The sequence below is a fragment of the Fonsecaea multimorphosa genome (genome assembly GCF_000836435.1).
Source record: "Fonsecaea multimorphosa CBS 102226 unplaced genomic scaffold supercont1.34, whole genome shotgun sequence".
NCBI classification, from domain to species: domain Eukaryota; kingdom Fungi; phylum Ascomycota; class Eurotiomycetes; order Chaetothyriales; family Herpotrichiellaceae; genus Fonsecaea; species Fonsecaea multimorphosa.
Window position 1 is genome coordinate 142,076 of NW_015971668.1, and position 16,663 is coordinate 158,738.

General features: G+C 50.8%; 5 protein-coding genes across 5 annotated transcripts; 2 read left to right on the forward strand and 3 right to left on the reverse strand.

Moving 5' to 3' along the window:
- Nucleotides 1–344: 344 nt before the first annotated feature.
- Z520_10960 (eukaryotic translation initiation factor 3 subunit B) lies at nucleotides 345–2,773 on the reverse strand (the record flags this gene model as incomplete). Its single annotated transcript, XM_016781451.1, has 4 exons — nucleotides 345–767; nucleotides 859–2,404; nucleotides 2,457–2,602; nucleotides 2,651–2,773. 4 exons carry the CDS (start codon nucleotides 2,771–2,773, stop codon nucleotides 345–347), a joined length of 2,238 nt encoding a protein of 745 aa, XP_016627440.1.
- Nucleotides 2,774–3,310: 537 nt separating this feature from the next.
- On the forward strand, nucleotides 3,311–7,731 carry Z520_10961 (uncharacterized protein; the record flags this gene model as incomplete). Its single annotated transcript, XM_016781452.1, has 8 exons — nucleotides 3,311–3,317; nucleotides 3,371–3,507; nucleotides 3,559–4,002; nucleotides 4,051–4,104; nucleotides 4,155–4,321; nucleotides 4,614–4,768; nucleotides 5,149–5,678; nucleotides 5,731–7,731. The coding sequence occupies 8 exons, from the start codon at nucleotides 3,311–3,313 to the stop codon at nucleotides 7,729–7,731; spliced, it is 3,495 nt and encodes a 1,164-aa protein (XP_016627441.1).
- A 693-nt stretch (nucleotides 7,732–8,424) lies between these two features.
- Nucleotides 8,425–11,106, reverse strand: Z520_10962 (uncharacterized protein; the record flags this gene model as incomplete). The annotated part of the gene is made up of 5 exons (XM_016781453.1): nucleotides 8,425–9,390; nucleotides 9,446–9,514; nucleotides 9,569–9,595; nucleotides 9,657–10,568; nucleotides 10,639–11,106. The coding sequence occupies 5 exons, from the start codon at nucleotides 11,104–11,106 to the stop codon at nucleotides 8,425–8,427; spliced, it is 2,442 nt and encodes an 813-aa protein (XP_016627442.1).
- A 1,624-nt stretch (nucleotides 11,107–12,730) lies between these two features.
- Nucleotides 12,731–14,785, forward strand: Z520_10963 (uncharacterized protein; the record flags this gene model as incomplete). Its single annotated transcript, XM_016781454.1, has 8 exons — nucleotides 12,731–12,880; nucleotides 12,934–13,195; nucleotides 13,289–13,384; nucleotides 13,434–13,651; nucleotides 13,705–13,891; nucleotides 13,942–14,094; nucleotides 14,156–14,374; nucleotides 14,544–14,785. The coding sequence occupies 8 exons, from the start codon at nucleotides 12,731–12,733 to the stop codon at nucleotides 14,783–14,785; spliced, it is 1,527 nt and encodes a 508-aa protein (XP_016627443.1).
- An 896-nt stretch (nucleotides 14,786–15,681) lies between these two features.
- Nucleotides 15,682–16,260, reverse strand: Z520_10964 (uncharacterized protein; the record flags this gene model as incomplete). The annotated part of the gene is made up of 2 exons (XM_016781455.1): nucleotides 15,682–16,128; nucleotides 16,216–16,260. 2 exons carry the CDS (start codon nucleotides 16,258–16,260, stop codon nucleotides 15,682–15,684), a joined length of 492 nt encoding a protein of 163 aa, XP_016627444.1.
- Between the last annotated feature and the right edge of the window lie 403 nt (nucleotides 16,261–16,663).

The following is a 16,663-nucleotide window of genomic DNA, read 5'->3' on the forward strand; positions in this document are numbered from 1 at the left end:
CAGATGATTCGCTTGACGCGTCGAATGGGAAAATAGAGATCGAGTTGCGAGACTTCAGGTAGAGAACCTTGATTTGCTTTACAGACATGTGAATCGGAGATCCTCATTTCCCGTATTTGGGAAGCCCTGTTGAGAACTCGTTTGTCATGCTCTGCAGGAGTAAGTATCCCAGATGGACACTTCCGCATAAGATCTATCATTCACGCATTGCTAGACCGTTCCATGATTGACGATACGAGAGCCATCCAAATGCAAGTAAACTCATACTCTGCCTTCGATATGAAGTCAAATCCAGGGAAAAGGACCACCCTCATCTCGATGACCTGACAAGGGTTTTTGTTGTTTTACTGCACAACTTCCTCTGTCTCCTCAATCACCTCCTCCACCACCTCCTCAACAACCTTTTCGCCCTCTTCTTCCACACTTCTGGTCCGCTGGAGCGCCAACTCCTCGTCCGGATCCTTCAAGCCGAGCTCCTCTCTCTCCTGTCTCAACAGCTCCTTCTCCCTCGCCACCCAGCTGTACCACTCCATGTACAGTCTCCGTCTCGCGTCGATGACGGCCTGGTTCGCTCCTTCTTCCATCTCCTTGTCCAGCTCGTCGAATTCTTTCGAGTATTCGCGCAGGTTGCGGCGGATGGTGCGCTGTTCTTCTTTGCTGAGCAAGGTAGGTGGCCGCGGCCGCCAGATCAATTGTTTGAATTTCTCGGTCGGGTGTTCGGAGAGGAGGGAGCCGTAAAAGGTCCATAGCCGCCAGCCGTTTTCCATCTAGACAACCATCATCGTCACGTTAGCATTTCAAAACTTTGCTGCTTGGACTTGTGTCCGAAAGGTGGGAGATTGAAACAGGTTTTCTTACCTGATGAGTCCACACACTAGCACTCGTAGTCACATATCTCCCCGTGGGGTCCCAATCCACATCCGTCATACCATAGTGATCCTCACTATTCATCAACATGAGGTTCGCATTTAGATTGGCAGCAACATCGGTCTCGGATTTTTCGCCCTCGTAGTCCAGATCATAAAAGTCAATGTCCGAATGCTGTTGCACACTGACTGTGGCAACGACTACGAATCGACCTTTGGGCGACCAGTAGATGCCGTTGGAATTTTTCTTATCGTATGTGCGCACAAGCTTGAACGCTCCAGTACCGGGACCCTTGATCTTCTCGGGAGCGAAGAAAGAGACGGATGTTTTGGGCAGGACGTTACTGCCAGCAACTGCTTCCCCCGCGGTGATCAGCACAAATCTATCACCTTTGGGTTCCCACGCGAAGTTAATGACGGTATCCTTGAGAGAGTCGACAACTTCGACAGGGACGCCCTTTTCTCTGATGCGGAAGATTTCAAGGTTCGTGGCGTTAGATTTCTTGGATTTGGAGTGGCGGTCTACTTTGACACAGATGAACTTCCCTTCAGACTGCCAGTGGAGTTTTGCGTCGGTGACGTTGAAGAGATTCCGAGTTCTCACAATCTCCTTGGACGGGACGGACATCAATGCCACCTTCGCAGGGTTAGAGCCGATCTCGGGGGTCCAGAAGCAGAGGAGTGATTCGTAGGTCTTGATTCCTTCCCGTTGGGTCGTGGAGGGGGCCCATTCAAAATCCATGATTCCTTCAGCCTTGACAGATGTCTTGTCCAGGAGGTTCATTCTGGGAAGTTCGTAGATCGAGACGCTCTCATGAGGCTTCATCCTCGCAACGTACTTTTCATCCGCAGACCATTTGAACGCTGGCCATTGGACTTTCGCTTTTGGTGGGATGGCTGCTGGGTCCGCGCCTGGGGGAGGCGTGAGGTCGTGTGCGACAAAAGATCGGAGTGGTTTGCCCGTGGTGATGTCCCAGACGACGATGTGCTTGCCTTCTTCGTCGATGGTGAGAGGCCCTTTCCCTTCTTCCACGGTGATGGGCTGATTAGACCAGGTGGTCAAGTATGATTCACCCGGTGAAAATTCGATCAGGCTGACAAAGGGATGGGGGAACTGTCTAATTCTCTTGAAAGACTGGCCACCCCATAATTGAACACCTTGCTGGTGAATAGAAGCAAGGTACGTCCCCTGTGGCGACCACGAAACAAAGAGTTGTGTCCAGTGTTTGCGGTCGACGATGGGCTCGGGAGGTTCCTTTTTGTTGTTCCAGAAAACTCCCACGTTGTCTCCTCGGAACATGACGAATTGATCTCGAGCTTGAGGATCAAAGAGCCATGATCTGAGATGTTCATGCTCTACAAATGGTTCGATCTCAGGAGGGACATATTCTTCATCTATCCTTCCTTCTCTGCCATATTTTTCAATGTCAGTAAGCTTGTTCACTGCCAGTGTGTGTCTTTTGTCCAAGGCTGTTCCGTGCAATTGTTTGGTGGCTGCGATGGCCTGTTCTGGAGTTTGATACTCGACAAAGGCGAAACTGTGGTACAATTAGTAGGTTATAAACAAGAGATATATATATGGCAGCATACCCTTCGGACATTCCCTGCTCATTCATGGGCATGAAGACTGACTCCTCGCCATCTTTTATGCGCCCAACAGAGTTTAGCCTCTTGAGCAAGAATTTGACGAGTTTTGATTTTTGTTCTTGGTTCACGATTGGGAGGCCATCGATAACCTAGCTAGTCAGCATGGCATTCGAAAGTCCTTCTGCACCTGTACATACGACAAAAGTGTCGAGGCCTTCCTCCATGCGCACATCATATCGTTCTTTGAGGTCACTGAAGTCGATGTTCTCTGCTTCATCTTCGAAATCGTGGTCGGAGAGCTGGTCGAATCCTGGAGCCATGATTGCGGTATGCTTTTCCGACTGCACAGGTGAAATGGTTCGAAAGGGAATTGTCGTCGACGCACAGAAATGATCCCTCAAGGCGCAAACGAGCAACTGTCACGAAACTTCAAGTGGGTGACCTAGAATTGTGGATATCGCCAAGATTTCATGGTCACGTGCAGGAGCTTAGTCACCCGCATGTGCCCTTGCGCGAGCAACTGTGAATCCCGCATCTTCACTCCGCACCTTCTCCAGCCTTCTATGTTTCGTCGGGCGCATCACAGGCCTTGATCTGCTGAGGCGGTTGTGATTGACTCGGCTCCTCTACCATTCTATTTAACGAATAGAGTCATTCCTCTCGCATATCTGACTAGTTGGTGGTTGCTCAGCGCAACTCCGACGGCATTGATGCACTTTGGTCCAAGTTGGAGGGAGCGGATGGCGCATGACTTTACTCTGACTGTGGCATGACCCTATCCAATATCGACATTCGCTAGCTCGACCTTTGCCCGCTTGATCCAATCTGTATCTCGTTCCTTGCTTGTTTCAGTCGTCATGTCGTGTAAGTTGCTCTGGGATCGCACTCCTTGACCTGATCTTGCTGACCCTTGCCAGTACCGCCAGAGGTCCGCGCGGCGTACATCACCATCATTGATTCCATCCTCGAGAGGGCTGATCTTACGACTATATCGGTTAAGGGGATTCGGCAAGGCATACAGGATCAAGTTGAATATGACATCACGCCGCAGAAGGTGCGTACAGCTGGGTTCAAGAGGGAACAACCACGGACTGACAAAGCGTAGAATGCTATCAGGGAGTTGATTGGCGAGAGATTCGATCTCGCGAATGCGAAGCGAAATGGCGAGACTACTGTGGTTCAGTCAGTTGAGACAAACGAAGCTGTCGAACCTGCCCCTCAGACTAATGGCATCCATCATTCTTCCGCACAATCCTCGAGCTCACCCGCCAAACGTGAGGCAGAAAGCGAGGATGTTCTCGATGGTATAGACGCACAGCCTCCAAAGAAAAAACAGAAATCGGTCCTCGACGCAGATGCTGCCTACGCAGCTCGTCTACAAGCTGAAGAAGACAAATTGGCTCGGCCTACCCGCGGTGGAGCGAATCGGAAGACAGCTCCTGTCAAAAAGAAGAAGAGGACGAAGAAGGAGCGAGTGACTGGGTCGGATGACTCGGAGATCGAAGGAGACGAGCGCAAGCAAAAACCCAAGCGAGAAACCGGTTTCCACGTACGTTGTGGTGATATAAGGGTGTTTACTAGCACTAATATGACACAGAAGCCGCTCAATCTTTCGCAAGCATTGTCAAATCTATTCGATGGGGCAACCCAGGTGAGCATTTAACCCCCCTCCCGATTATGCTAATGCTAAATCTCAAATAGCTGTCACGGCCAGAGACCACCAAACGCATATGGGCGTACATCAAAGCGAATGATCTTCAAGATCCCAGCGACAAGCGTTACATCATCTGCGACGCGAGGATGCGAGACGTTTTCAAGCAAGACAAGGTCCACATGTTCACCATGACCAAATTGATTTCGCAGCAAATGTATAACCCTGACGAATAAAGACTTGATGGTACACCTGGAAACAATTCTTGGGCAAGCTGAGGACATCAAAATTCCCATTTTGCCTTCTTCCACGGTGATTTAATGAGCCAGTTTTGAGCGGCACAGGATTGGGAACGAAGTTGGGCGTTTGATCCATAAAGGGATAATTCGGATTAGTTGGTCAAAATCTTCGGACGAGGTTTGATTTACTCGCACGCGCTCCGGCATGGCTTTGGGTCACGACAGCTAAACGATCAAAGCATAGATGGAAATATGAGATAGATGATTCAGCTGCGTGTGGGCTGTTATGTGGCTCTCCCTTAACGAGCAGCCAGGCATCCGAAAGGAGTGCTCAGCCTCGCTGACTAAACAACCACCAGAAACGCCTTGCTGCTTTTTCCCAGTCTTGGAGACACCCATCGTGACTCACTTAGTTACTAGGTACTGTGACTCGACCATGAGCTGGAATGTGCGAGACCGACCTCTAATTTCCAAGCCGATTCCCATAACGGACTTTGTAGCGAAGAAGTGTCCGTAGAATTGCTGTAAAAAGAAAGCGGCCGCGGGCTGTGTTGAAATGCCTGTGGAGAAAGTACTGTCCAAAGAAAGCGGCTAAAGGCGAATAATATGGCTTTATTCGTTGTGTCCCTGAAAGTCGCCCGGCCTAATAAAATATTTAGTAACTATGATTGATTACCCCACTATTATACCTGCGAATTATTTTGGTGGGCAAGGAACTTGGAGTTCGTCACTGCTGAAGACATCATTCAACGCAGCATAAACCCCCGACTCCTACAGGGGGACCCAGTTTTGCACCTCCTTACAGACTTGTCGATTCTCACACACATAAACATGTCGAACTCTGCGACCGCCACCGAAGCAACCTCTTCACCACGCGGAGCACATCGAGGCCGAGGCAATCGCTCAAACCAGCACAACCGTGCTGGATCCTACGATCGAGAGTCGCCTGACAATCGAGGTAGAGGAGCTGGAAATCGAGGGGCCAGAGGTTCAAGAGGAGGCAGAGGCAGAGCTAGGGGACATGGGAGAGACGCCACATCTTCAACACCACTGTCTCCTCAATCTACAGCAGAAACTACCTCTGGAAGACCACCTGGAGGCGGCTTCGGTGCGCGCCTGACCGGAGCTGCCTCAGAATTCGAAGGCGATTCAAGTGAACCTCATCCTCGGGAGAATGACAAGGAGCCTGAACTCGCAGAAGAAGCGGAACTCTGCTTCATCTGCGCCAGTCCCATCGAGCATGTCTCCATTGCTCCTTGCAACCATCAAACCTGCCACATTTGCTCATTGAGGCTGAGGGCACTTTATAAGACACGAGCTTGCGCACACTGCAGGGTGAGTTCTTTTTCAGGTATACTCTCTAAACAGCAGACTAACCAGCGTGCAGACAGAAGCGCCTTTCGTGATCTTTACCGACGATGCGGAGAAACGGTACGAAGACTTCAAGGACAATGAATTCGTCAAGATCGATGAAAACCTGGGAATCAAGTACGAAAAGGACATCATCCTAGAAGATACCATTCTCCTACTGCGATACAATTGTCCAGACAAAGATTGTGATGTTGCATGCCTGGGTTGGCCAGATCTGCACCGTCATGTCAGAACCAAGCATGGAAAGGTCATGTGCGATTTATGCACGAGAAACAAGAAAGTTTTCACGCATGAGCACGAGTTGTTCACGTTTGGCGAGTTACGCAGGCACGAGAAATTCGGCGACGACAACCCAGGAGCCATTGATCAGTCCGGCTTCAAGGGACATCCTGAATGCGGGTTTTGCAAACAAAGATTCTACGGAGACGACGAGCTTTATGCCCACTGCCGAGAGAAACATGAGAGGTGCCACATTTGTGATAGACGGAACGGTGGAAGAAATCCACAGTACTACCTCAACTATCAAGAACTGGAGAAACATTTTGCAGCGGACCATTTTGTCTGCCTGGACGCCGAATGTCAGGCCAACAAAACGAACGTCTTCGAGTCGGAGATGGATCTCAAAGCACATCAATTATCCGAACACCCAAATGGGCTTTCTAAGGATGCTCGTAGGGACGCTCGTCTTGTCGATTTGTCCGGTTTTGCTCTTCGGGAGCCCTACCAACCGCCTCGAAGAGGTGATCGAGCAAATCGTGGTGCCGGAAGAGGTCGTGATCCCAATGCCGAACCATTGCCCGTATCAAGTGCTCAACCAATTGGCCGTGCAGAACTGGCTTACCAACGCCAACTTGCGATACAAAGCTCTCAGTCAGTGTCGAGTAGGAACTTTGGCGGTCAATTGACACAAAACACTCCTATCGCACGCCGTCAGCCAGCGTCTCCGCAAGCCACCCCATCATTACCTGCTGTTGAAAATCTCGCCATCGACGACAGACCTATACCTGCTGCAGCCATGACGCCTCAGGAGCAGGCACGAGCGTTGCGCCACCAGGCAGTAACTGACCGCGCCACATCGCTCCTCAAGAACGACAAGAACAAGCTTTCCCAGTTTCGAACCCATGTCTCCGCCTTCCGCAGCGGCACTAGCTCTGCAAACAACCTCATTGACTCATTCTTCTCCCTTTTCGACTGTCCAAGTTCTGAACTGGGTAAGCTCATCCGCGAACTGGCAGATCTGTATGAAGACGAGACGAAGCGTCAGGCCCTGCTGCAGGCGTGGAACAATTGGCGCAGTATCAACGAAGATTATCCCAGCCTCCCCGGTCCCAGTGGCACTCTCCCGGGCGTCTCGAGTGGCCCGGCAAGTTCTGGCCGGAGGGTGTTGACCTTGAAGAAGAGCACAGCCCAGTCATCCCGCTCAGCAGTGTCAAGACAAGGTTCATGGGGGAATGCCATTACTCGGGGAACAAGTCAAGATCCATTTCCTGCCTTGTCAGTTGCAGCAGATAAGAGCGCTCCGCGCGCAAATGCACCTACAGCAGTTCCTGCATGGGGCAATACATCTGCGCCCACAGTTACCAACACCACCCCAAGCGCCGTACGTCCAACAGCAGCACCTCCTACGACTGCGTCCACGATCCGTCAGAAAACCAACAACACCCGTGGTATGGCTCCGCCGCGTCCCACGGAGGACGCTTTCCCCTCGTTACCTGCCGCACCAAAGCCGAACACGATGATGGCCGGCTTCAACACGCGCGGCTCGGTGCGATGGCTCAGCTCACCTTCCAGCTCGGGAACCACTACACCTGTAGTAAATCCATGGGGAAACGGAGGGCTGACGCCCACACCGGCACAGGCACAGGCAACAGCCGGAGCTGCTGTAAGTGCAGGTGCAGGTCGTTTCGAAGGAGGAGCTGCTGGTGACAACACTACCAACGATGGTGAAGCGCCTTCGGCAGGGAAGAGGAAAGGAAAGAAGGGAAAGAAGGGAGAGACGTTGTTTCATTTCGGGTAGATCGACTAGACTATCCGCTAATACCGTGGCGTAACACACTGGAAGAGAAAACCCGATAGCATCACACGAAGTTAACGGCCGAAAGCTTTATGGCTGTTCGAATTTGTGCAGGGTCAAAAAGTGATCTTGTGCAAGTTGTTGCTGGCAGGAGATGCCAACGAGACAGACAGATAACGAGACCTTATTGAAATGGTACTTCCTTAAAATAAGAGATAACTTGAGCAATCGACTAGTGGGTGTTAGTAGTCGCTCACCCTGGCTGTCGTTTCCTGAACTATCATCAGATTTCAAGAACGTTGCACTGTTGGATGTCCCAAAGTCTCATTGTAGCTGGGACTCATACAGGATTATTGAATCTTCGACTCAGTAAAGAGAGTGTATGGGAGTACTTTTACCAAGAAATCGCAGACTTCGGGCGGGCGAGGTGAACATGCTGAGGAGTTGATGATCATCAAAGAATTCATATATGCGATTGAGACTGCGAATATTCCGAGTCGCGTAGGGAAGAAGCACAAGCTGCATGTCATCTGGAAATGAAACCAAGGCTTTGCATTTGCTCAGTTCTACCCTCTTTGCCATCTCTGACAGCCCGCGGCTATTTGCAAGCTCAATCTGTAGCTCCTGTACGATTTGATAATTGTTTGGAAGTGTATTCATGCCAACTTCTCGGTCTTCTGCCTCATCAACGCCATCTCAATTGCCCATCTCCTCTCCCTTGACGTACGGCGTACACGTGTAGTCAGTATCGTACTGGAGACTGCCATTCCAGAAATCTTCATCCATCTTCAACAAACCCATCACCTTGATGGCAGTCTTGACATTGGTGAATTCGATCGATGCGCAGCCATCAGGTGTGTAGCTGTACTCAATGACATGTTGAGCATGAGGGTGTTTGACCTTGAATGGGATCGTATTGTAGATGTACTCATCTATGTCACTGATGAGGATGATCCGGGAAGCACCAGAGCTGCCCAAGACTTTGCGTTCAAGCTCCTCATTTCGGGGATAAGTTGGATCCGTGGGCATCCAGCATCGAACGGCAACCCCCTTTATCTTGAATCGGTTCGAGTCATTGTCTTCCCCAGCTTTAGCTTCTTGGTGTTTGATCATGTTGTGCGCAGACTCTTCATAATTGAACACAACTCGAGCAGTCATGAAGTTTGTCACTTTGCCGATGGGTGGGAAAAGCTGGATTGACTCCAGGGAACCGCCCTTGACAATACTCAGCACATCCGGAAAAGTGCTGCCGATAGGAATGGCGTCGATCATGACAGTGCGATATGCATCAGTGGTGCCAGCTGCATCCTCAGGAAGGTAGCGCACTGGATGGTCCATGAAGGGGCTGTTTTGGCGCCAGGCAATCCCGTTCTCCCCGAGGGCGTGCCACTTTTCTTCCTCACTATCAAAAATTGGATTGTCTTTCGTAATCAACCATTTCGGCTCCCCATGAAGGTTATCGCCGACCTGAAGAGTGATGCGAGATTTTGGCTGAGCTGCGGTGGAAGGGACCACATCGGTGGCGGGTTGGCCATGACGGTCGTCGGCGAGAGAAGAAGGCGGGCTGAGTCTGCCATATTGCTCGTCGCTGGACGGCTTGCTCGGTGTTTCGTTATGCAGGAACACCTCAGCCTTTGACAGATGCAGCTTCACTCCGTTTGACTATTAGAACACGTCAATAACTCTCGGCCCTCGGCCCTCGCAAGATTGAACAGACCTTTTCTCCGGAGGCCTGCGCCTCTGCATCGACAGGTTTTTGCCCATACTTAGCAACAAATTCCGCAGGCTAAGTAAGGGTTAGTGCATTTTTCCAGATAGAGTCAAAGGAGATGGCCATTACCAGCTCGAGGACAGGATTTTCCGTAGTCTACCCTGGTCAGTCAACATTCACCATCAACACTCACCAGAGAAGCATGTCTCTCACTCACCAGAAGGCGGACTTGACTTTTGCTGTTTGTTGAAACTTTCAGTCGTTGCTGAATTTCGTTTGCAAGATCATCGACCCGGCTTTCTTCCTTTGGAGCAGCCATGTCACCTTCGCCTTCAGTTTTTTCCTTCTCCTTTGCTTCTCCGAGTGACTCTGGGGAGATGTCGATGAGTCTGTTGATACTTGGACGACGCCTAGCAGGAGTGGTGGGGGCTTTGCCGTCGTCAACGTTCTCGTCGATGGAGAAGTGCTTGCGAAGAGTTCGCCGTAAAATGGAGTCGGCAGAATCATCAAACGTGGGCTTCTTCAGCAGTTCAAGATTGTAGAGCTGCGCATCATCGACGACATCGTTGAATGGCGCGACATTCACATCAGCCGTGTCTTTCTTGGCTGAGACACCAGTTCCGGAACGTTCTTTTTCTGTTTGTTGTTCCTTTTCTTTACGCTGTTCCTTCTCCTTGGCAGCGTCTTTGGCTTTTTGGTATTCACGGTAGAACTCTTTCAAAGCTGCCTCTTCTTCTGATTCGTCTGGAAAGTTGGCGATTTTCAGTTTATCAGGCCATACACCAGGCCGTTCAAGAGGCCATACACCAGGGGCGACGCGGTGATACTTGTTGGTATTGTATTTGATGATGTCACCTAGGTTTTTGATTGTCATTGTCATGCTCGAGATCTGTTGTCTATATTGCTTGAGTTGATCCTCCGCCTCAGTGCGTTTTCTAATCTGGTAGTTCAAGACTGCTTTGGTCACACTGTGAGCTCGCTGCTCGTTCGCGAGGGCCACACACAACGTTTCGCTGAAAGAAGTTTCGTCATTCAGGCTTTGACCGCTGTATTCCCCCTCTTGTGGGAATGCAGTAGACATTGGATCCAAGGGTGGGACTTGAATTTGGGATAGCCCCAATTCTGGAGCCTGCACGAGTTATCAGTAAGACGGAGGCAATGAGAAGCAGGTGGCAAATGACCTCTGAATGCACACCTACGTTGAAAGAGGTACTTTGTCGCTGTTCTCTCAGGACAGCATTGGGTTCCTGCTGTACCTGAATCACGGAGACGTTCTTTGTCGGGCTTGCAGCACCTGCAACAGCAGAACGGAGCGCTGCAGGACCAAGTCGCAGACGAGAATCGCCAAGATCAGGTTTGATGTGTTTGTTGAAGAAGTTTGCATCGGCCGAAGAAGAGTTTGAGTATGATAGAGGTTTCTCAGGTGACACATTAGTGACAGTGTGGAGCTTGTTCTGTGAAGTGCCCGCTGCAACGCGAGGCAGCCTCCGGCTGAGCTGCTCTTCAAGGTAGAGCTTTGCTGACTGGGTGAGGGTTTGAATGCTGCTGCTGCTGCTGACAGGATCCACAGGAGTGAATTTGAAGCTGCCGAGCTGAGACTGATTGAGGTCCTGACGCTCCATGGGAGGGTATTTGAACAGCCGCTCAGAAGCGTTGTTCGAAGCCATGGCGAGCTGCTGATCAGAAAGCGAAGAAGAAGATGCACATAAGAAGAAATCAACAGCATGAATTTAGGAAGTGAGTGAGCAAGTGATGAGTACCGGGAATGTTCAAGACTCGGATGTGTAGTTGTGGGAGTCTGGGAGATCAAAGGAAAGACCGCCGTGACCTGGAGAGTCTATTTCGCACAGCTTCGCACAGCTTCGAACCGGAACCTGCGCAGCTGCACCTGCAAAACCCCTTGTCGACAACGAGTCCTCACTTACCAGCACATCCCTCCTAGGAACTTCTGCACGTATATGATTGATCCAGTGGCATCTCTCTGCAAGTCTGGAATGTCCTCAGCATCCAGATTTCGTCCCAGCCCAGCGTCACGTTCCTCCCAATTTCTCCGACCAGAGCCATAGCTTCCACATTCATTCGATGCTCCTGACCGGCCATGCTCTACATGGCTGCATTTTTGCAAAGTGCTGCATGCACCAACGAGCCTATTGCTTCCAGACATTCATCAAGCACACTGCGCACAGCTGCCCCGGTCGCTGGGCACTGAATCTGCGAGGAGGATAACGATGTCCTCATTGTGCACGGTTATCAATTCTTTCCTTGCGCTGGTCACATCCTCTGCCAGCAATACCAAAGTGCTGGGAAATCTTACGACCAAGCCCGCCACTGAGCAGCTCATGAGCCAGCCCGCATGACACGACGATTTCAACAAGAAAAAGAGCTGTGGTTGAGAAACATTGGAGCGTTTCTCCAAAATGGTTGATGCTCGCAAGTGGAGGGTCCCCTCAAGCTTTCGGTAGAGAGCGCCGATGGTCCGTGTCCACAAATGCCGATAGTTTCACAGGACATGCATGAGGCAGTCAGGCGACGTGACATTGGGATAACCCCCCTTTCAACCGAAAAGTCGCTGAGCCTATGAATGTACCTGCTCGAGCCAATCATCCGTGTAGCGACCGACTCTCTCCGCCTAAATCCTTAGGCGGAATGGGAGGCATCAAGCATCAGAATCGCCGCAACCTCGTGTTTTGCAATGGATGTGGCAAAACATTGTGGACTGATATGCCCATATCGGCAAGTGACCGTTGCTACCCCAATCCCCCGATTTGCCTTGGCTGACAACATCCACCCATCGCCGGAGTTTGGAAAGCTTGGAAGCCACTGGGAGCTTTATCCAGTATCTTCTAGCGCGTCTTGGATGCGGGAAGCTTAGAATGACTCGGACAACTATATCTCTTGGATCGACGTCAATGGCTGGTTGCAATTCGTTGATGGTTTCACACGACGATCGACGTATGTCCATCATCCACGTTCATTCCACCACGAGTCCCTGCCGCCAACCGTCACATACGGAACTAGAACCCCATGAGGAAGGACAGTATGACAATGCAAGGATATCCTTCTGGCCTGACGTCCCTTCGTCCTTCTGAACCAGAATATCTACCCCGGCAAGGCATCCTTGTGGACCATCCATCATGGTAAGCGGTTGTCCTCCGTTGCTCCAGATTAAAAATATCCTTGGTTGAGTCTGTGCGATCCTCCATCCACCTCCTTCGACATCTGGCCATATATACACCGTGTCTCTGTCCCATTGATCTAGTCTACACAAAGCACCTGTTGTAGCTTGCGATCATGGAAAAAGCTAATCCCAAAGTATCAGACTCCGACGATACTCGTTCTCCATCTGAGAATGAGAAACACATCGAAGGCGGTGTTCCTGTCAATGTTGTCACCGTCCCTGATCCAGACGAAGGGCTCAGCGAAGAAGAGCGGAAGCGAATCGTAGGCGATACTTTGTTGCGTTCTCCGAGAAATGAATAGCTGATAGTCTCCAGGATCGCAAATTGCTCTGGAAACTCGACATCCAGCTGATCCCATGGCTTTGCTTGCTCTACCTGATTTCCTTCTTGGACCGAACCAATATCGGAAATGCCAAAATCGACGGCCTGCAAGAAGACTTGAATCTGACTAATAACGAATACAATGATACCTTGACCATTTTTTTCATTTCGTATTCGCTATTCGAGCCTTTGACCCAGATTTTATTGAAACGTTTCCGGCCGTCGATATTCCTTCCTACGATCATGGTTCTATGGGGTGAGTAGACTGAGATAGCCAAAGTTCCACCCTCCAATTCGGTGTGCGTCTTATTTCCGTACCAGACTGCTGATCGGAGTCCTATCTCCCCAGGTATCTGTATGACCACGATGGGTCTTGTCCACAACTTTTCCGGCCTCATGGCATCGCGATGGTTCCTTGGGCTTACTGAAGCTGGGCTTTTTCCTGGTTCGTCAAATGTTGGAGCCGCTCGAGATTCTCTCTGACCTCATCACAGGCGTCAATTACTACCTGTCTTGTTGGTACAGGCGCTCTGAGTTTGGTATTCGAGCGGCCATCTTCTTCTCAGCGGCTGCTCTTGCCGGTTCATTTGGTGGGCTATTAGCTGCCGCTATCGTCCAGATGGACGGGGTGGGGGGCAAGCCGGGCTGGGCATGGATCTTTATCCTCGAAGGTCTGGCGACGATCATCATAGCCGGGTTATCATACTTCATGGTGAGTTCCATGGTGTCATTCCGAATGGACATACGCAAGCTGACGCATTGTAGGTCCACGATTTCCCCGACGAAGCGAAATTTCTCAGCGAAGATGACCGGCGTCGTGTGATTCGGCGCCTGAAACTCGATAAGCAATCGAGCGCCGAGCACGAAGCGTTCAAGATGCAGTATTTTTGGTCAGCGGCAAAGGACTGGAAGACTTGGACGGGCGCCATCATTTATATGGGGTGTGACGGCGGTGAGGAAAACTATGCTAGTGATATTGGCGATTGCACTAATCTCCAACAGCTCTTTATGCATTTTCACTTTTCATTCCCACCATTATTCAGCAAATGGGCTATAAAAGTATACACGCGCAGCTGCTCAGCGTACCTCCTTATGCTGTGGCCGCGGTGGTAACGATCTTCGTGGGGTTTGTTGCAGACAGGACTGGGATGAGAGGTATGTCTCGCCTTTTTCTCCCTGCCCTCTTCAAGACCTCTTACGCTGATTTACCAATTAGGATACTGCAACATGGTTATGGCCTTGTTCGGTATAGTCGGCTTCGCCATGCTTCTGGGCTCGGGAGTACCCCATGTCCAATACGCTGGGGTGTTCTTGGGCGCGATGGGAATATACCCATGCATTCCAAATACGATCACCTGGACGGCGAACAACGTTGAGGGTGTCTATAAGCGAGGTATTGCCTTGGGATTCGTGATTGGATGGGGCAACCTGAACGGTACGTGGAAAAGCTCCTCTCCTCTGCGCTTCTCTGCATCGAGTTCTACATCTCCTATACACGGGTGTAGTGTCCTCTGGGGGTTATCCTGGAGTGATTCGGAATTTCTTTTCAGATCGAAGAGAGTGTTCTAGAAGCACATACCACAAATACTGACAGCGTGGGACAGGAATCATGTCCAGCAACATCTATCGTGCACAAGACAAGCCTCGCTACCGACCCGGCCACGCCGTCGTTCTCGGCTACGAAGCTCTCTTCCTTCTGGGCGGCAGTTTCTTGCAGCATGTCCTGTTGAGGAGAGAGAATGCCAAGCGTAGGGCGGGAGAGAGGGATGTCTGGGTGGAGGGTAAGACGGAGGAGGAGATCGACAAGCTTGGTGATTTGAGGCCGGATTTCATCTACACCCTTTAGTGTTTCGGGGGTATCCTGGGAGAGAATTGAGGGCCGAAAGCCACTGTAGGGCAGCAGCGAAATGAGGGCAAATTCCCGTGCTTTGCTGGTAGAAGAGACAAAATAGACGCCGGACAGGGCAGTGCGGCGTTCTCAAGCAGAAAGAGATTCGTATCAGTGGAGGTGACCGATGCACAGAGTCACGCGAGAACGATTGGGTTGGGGACTGCGGGATGAAATCGGAATGGTCTGTGCCAGTGCCAGTGCCACGGCCAATCCTGGTCTGAAGGCCAACCTCAAAATGACGCTTGCAGAACTATCAGGGTGCCAGGTTCACAGAGAGTTTAGAGACAAAGAGCGCCTCTCTCCAGCGTTCCATTGATGAATACCTAGGTATCTGACTGGATCTTCTGCTCGAGCAAAATATCAGGACCGACCCTGGCCACATGATCCAGCCCTGCCATCGGGCCCTGACCGATGTTATTTACCTAGGTAGATATCTTCCAGGTAGAATACTTGGTACAGCATCTCATATCCATCATATCCCAAAGGAGGTGGAAAACCAGTTCTGCAGCTCTCGGCTGGTAACACAAAGCATATGAAGCGCTCTCTTCCACCCTTTCTCGGGGAAGGGCACGGTTCATGACAACATATCCTTTTTCGTTCATGCAGATGCATGCCTTTTCCGAGTCGTGTTCTTCCGTGTCGTGTTCAAGCCGTGTCAGGTGTCAGGATCAATTCATTGGTTCATTGCTTTTAGCTCTCGTGTTGGGCGAATCTATCCGCGGTGGTGATTTGGACTTCCGGCCCGGGTGAGGGGAGTTGCTTACTCTGGCACGCTGGTTAACCATGCCTTGACCTCTGTCGTGACTCCGAAAGCGGAGAATACGGCACAAGGGGTAGAACGAATCCGGGACTTACGATCTTCTTCTCTCGCCCTCTCGACGAAATTCCTCAATAATGCGCAACATCTCCTTCCTCCCGGCCGAAGCGTCAACTCTCCTACCACCCAGGCTCATACTAACTTTTGCGTCCGTCCTGACCATCAAGAGCCTCTTCAAAAGTAAATGTCGCATGTTCAAACACACAAACACCCCACAGTCGCTCGAGTTGTCCTGCAACGGCGAGTCGGTCAGTTGGATGAACCGGAGAGGTCTGTTGATGAGCCGGGAGAGCTTTTGGGTGACGTAGTGTGCTTCGTTCTGGTTTCCGGGGGGCATGCTGTCGTAATGGAATGCCACGCCGTCGACGATGGAGACCAAGAGCAGGGACCAGTGTGTGCCGCCTTCGGCGATGGAGGCAGAGTGGTTGTCATTGATGGGGAGGAAGATGTGTGAGACGTTGGTGAAGTCGGGGAGAGCGTCCTACAAGTCCAGTAAGTGAAAGGTTTAGAAAAGGGCCGACCGCCATGGCCACCGTGTGTAGTGTGTGTTGTTGACGGCAGAATATACCTTTATCGTCCGAGGATCTGGGGTCTGCATGAGCATGAAGGACATGGTAGGGCGGAGGAGGACGATGTGCGAGTGTTTGTAGTTTGTGAGATATTCTCGCTCCAGATACCTTTGACAGCGAATTCTTGTTAGGTCTTGTATCTCTCTTCTTGATACGTTGTGGGATGTGGGATGTGGCCTACTCTTCCCAAAATGAGATGACCTGTACAGGCAATCAAAACCGTCAGTCTCAGCAGCCTTGTTATCGTGATGATGGATCACAAGCATACATTGTCCGTTAACCAGTCATTCTTCAGCACCGATATGTCTTCTCTTGTCACTATAACCTCTCCCTTTATCTCAGCACGTGGATTTTGTTGTGGGAAAGCAATCAGGTGTAGATACAGGGACGAAGGTGGTACCGACATCGAACATCGTAGTCTGCATGGCCTTGGTCAGAATGGAATTG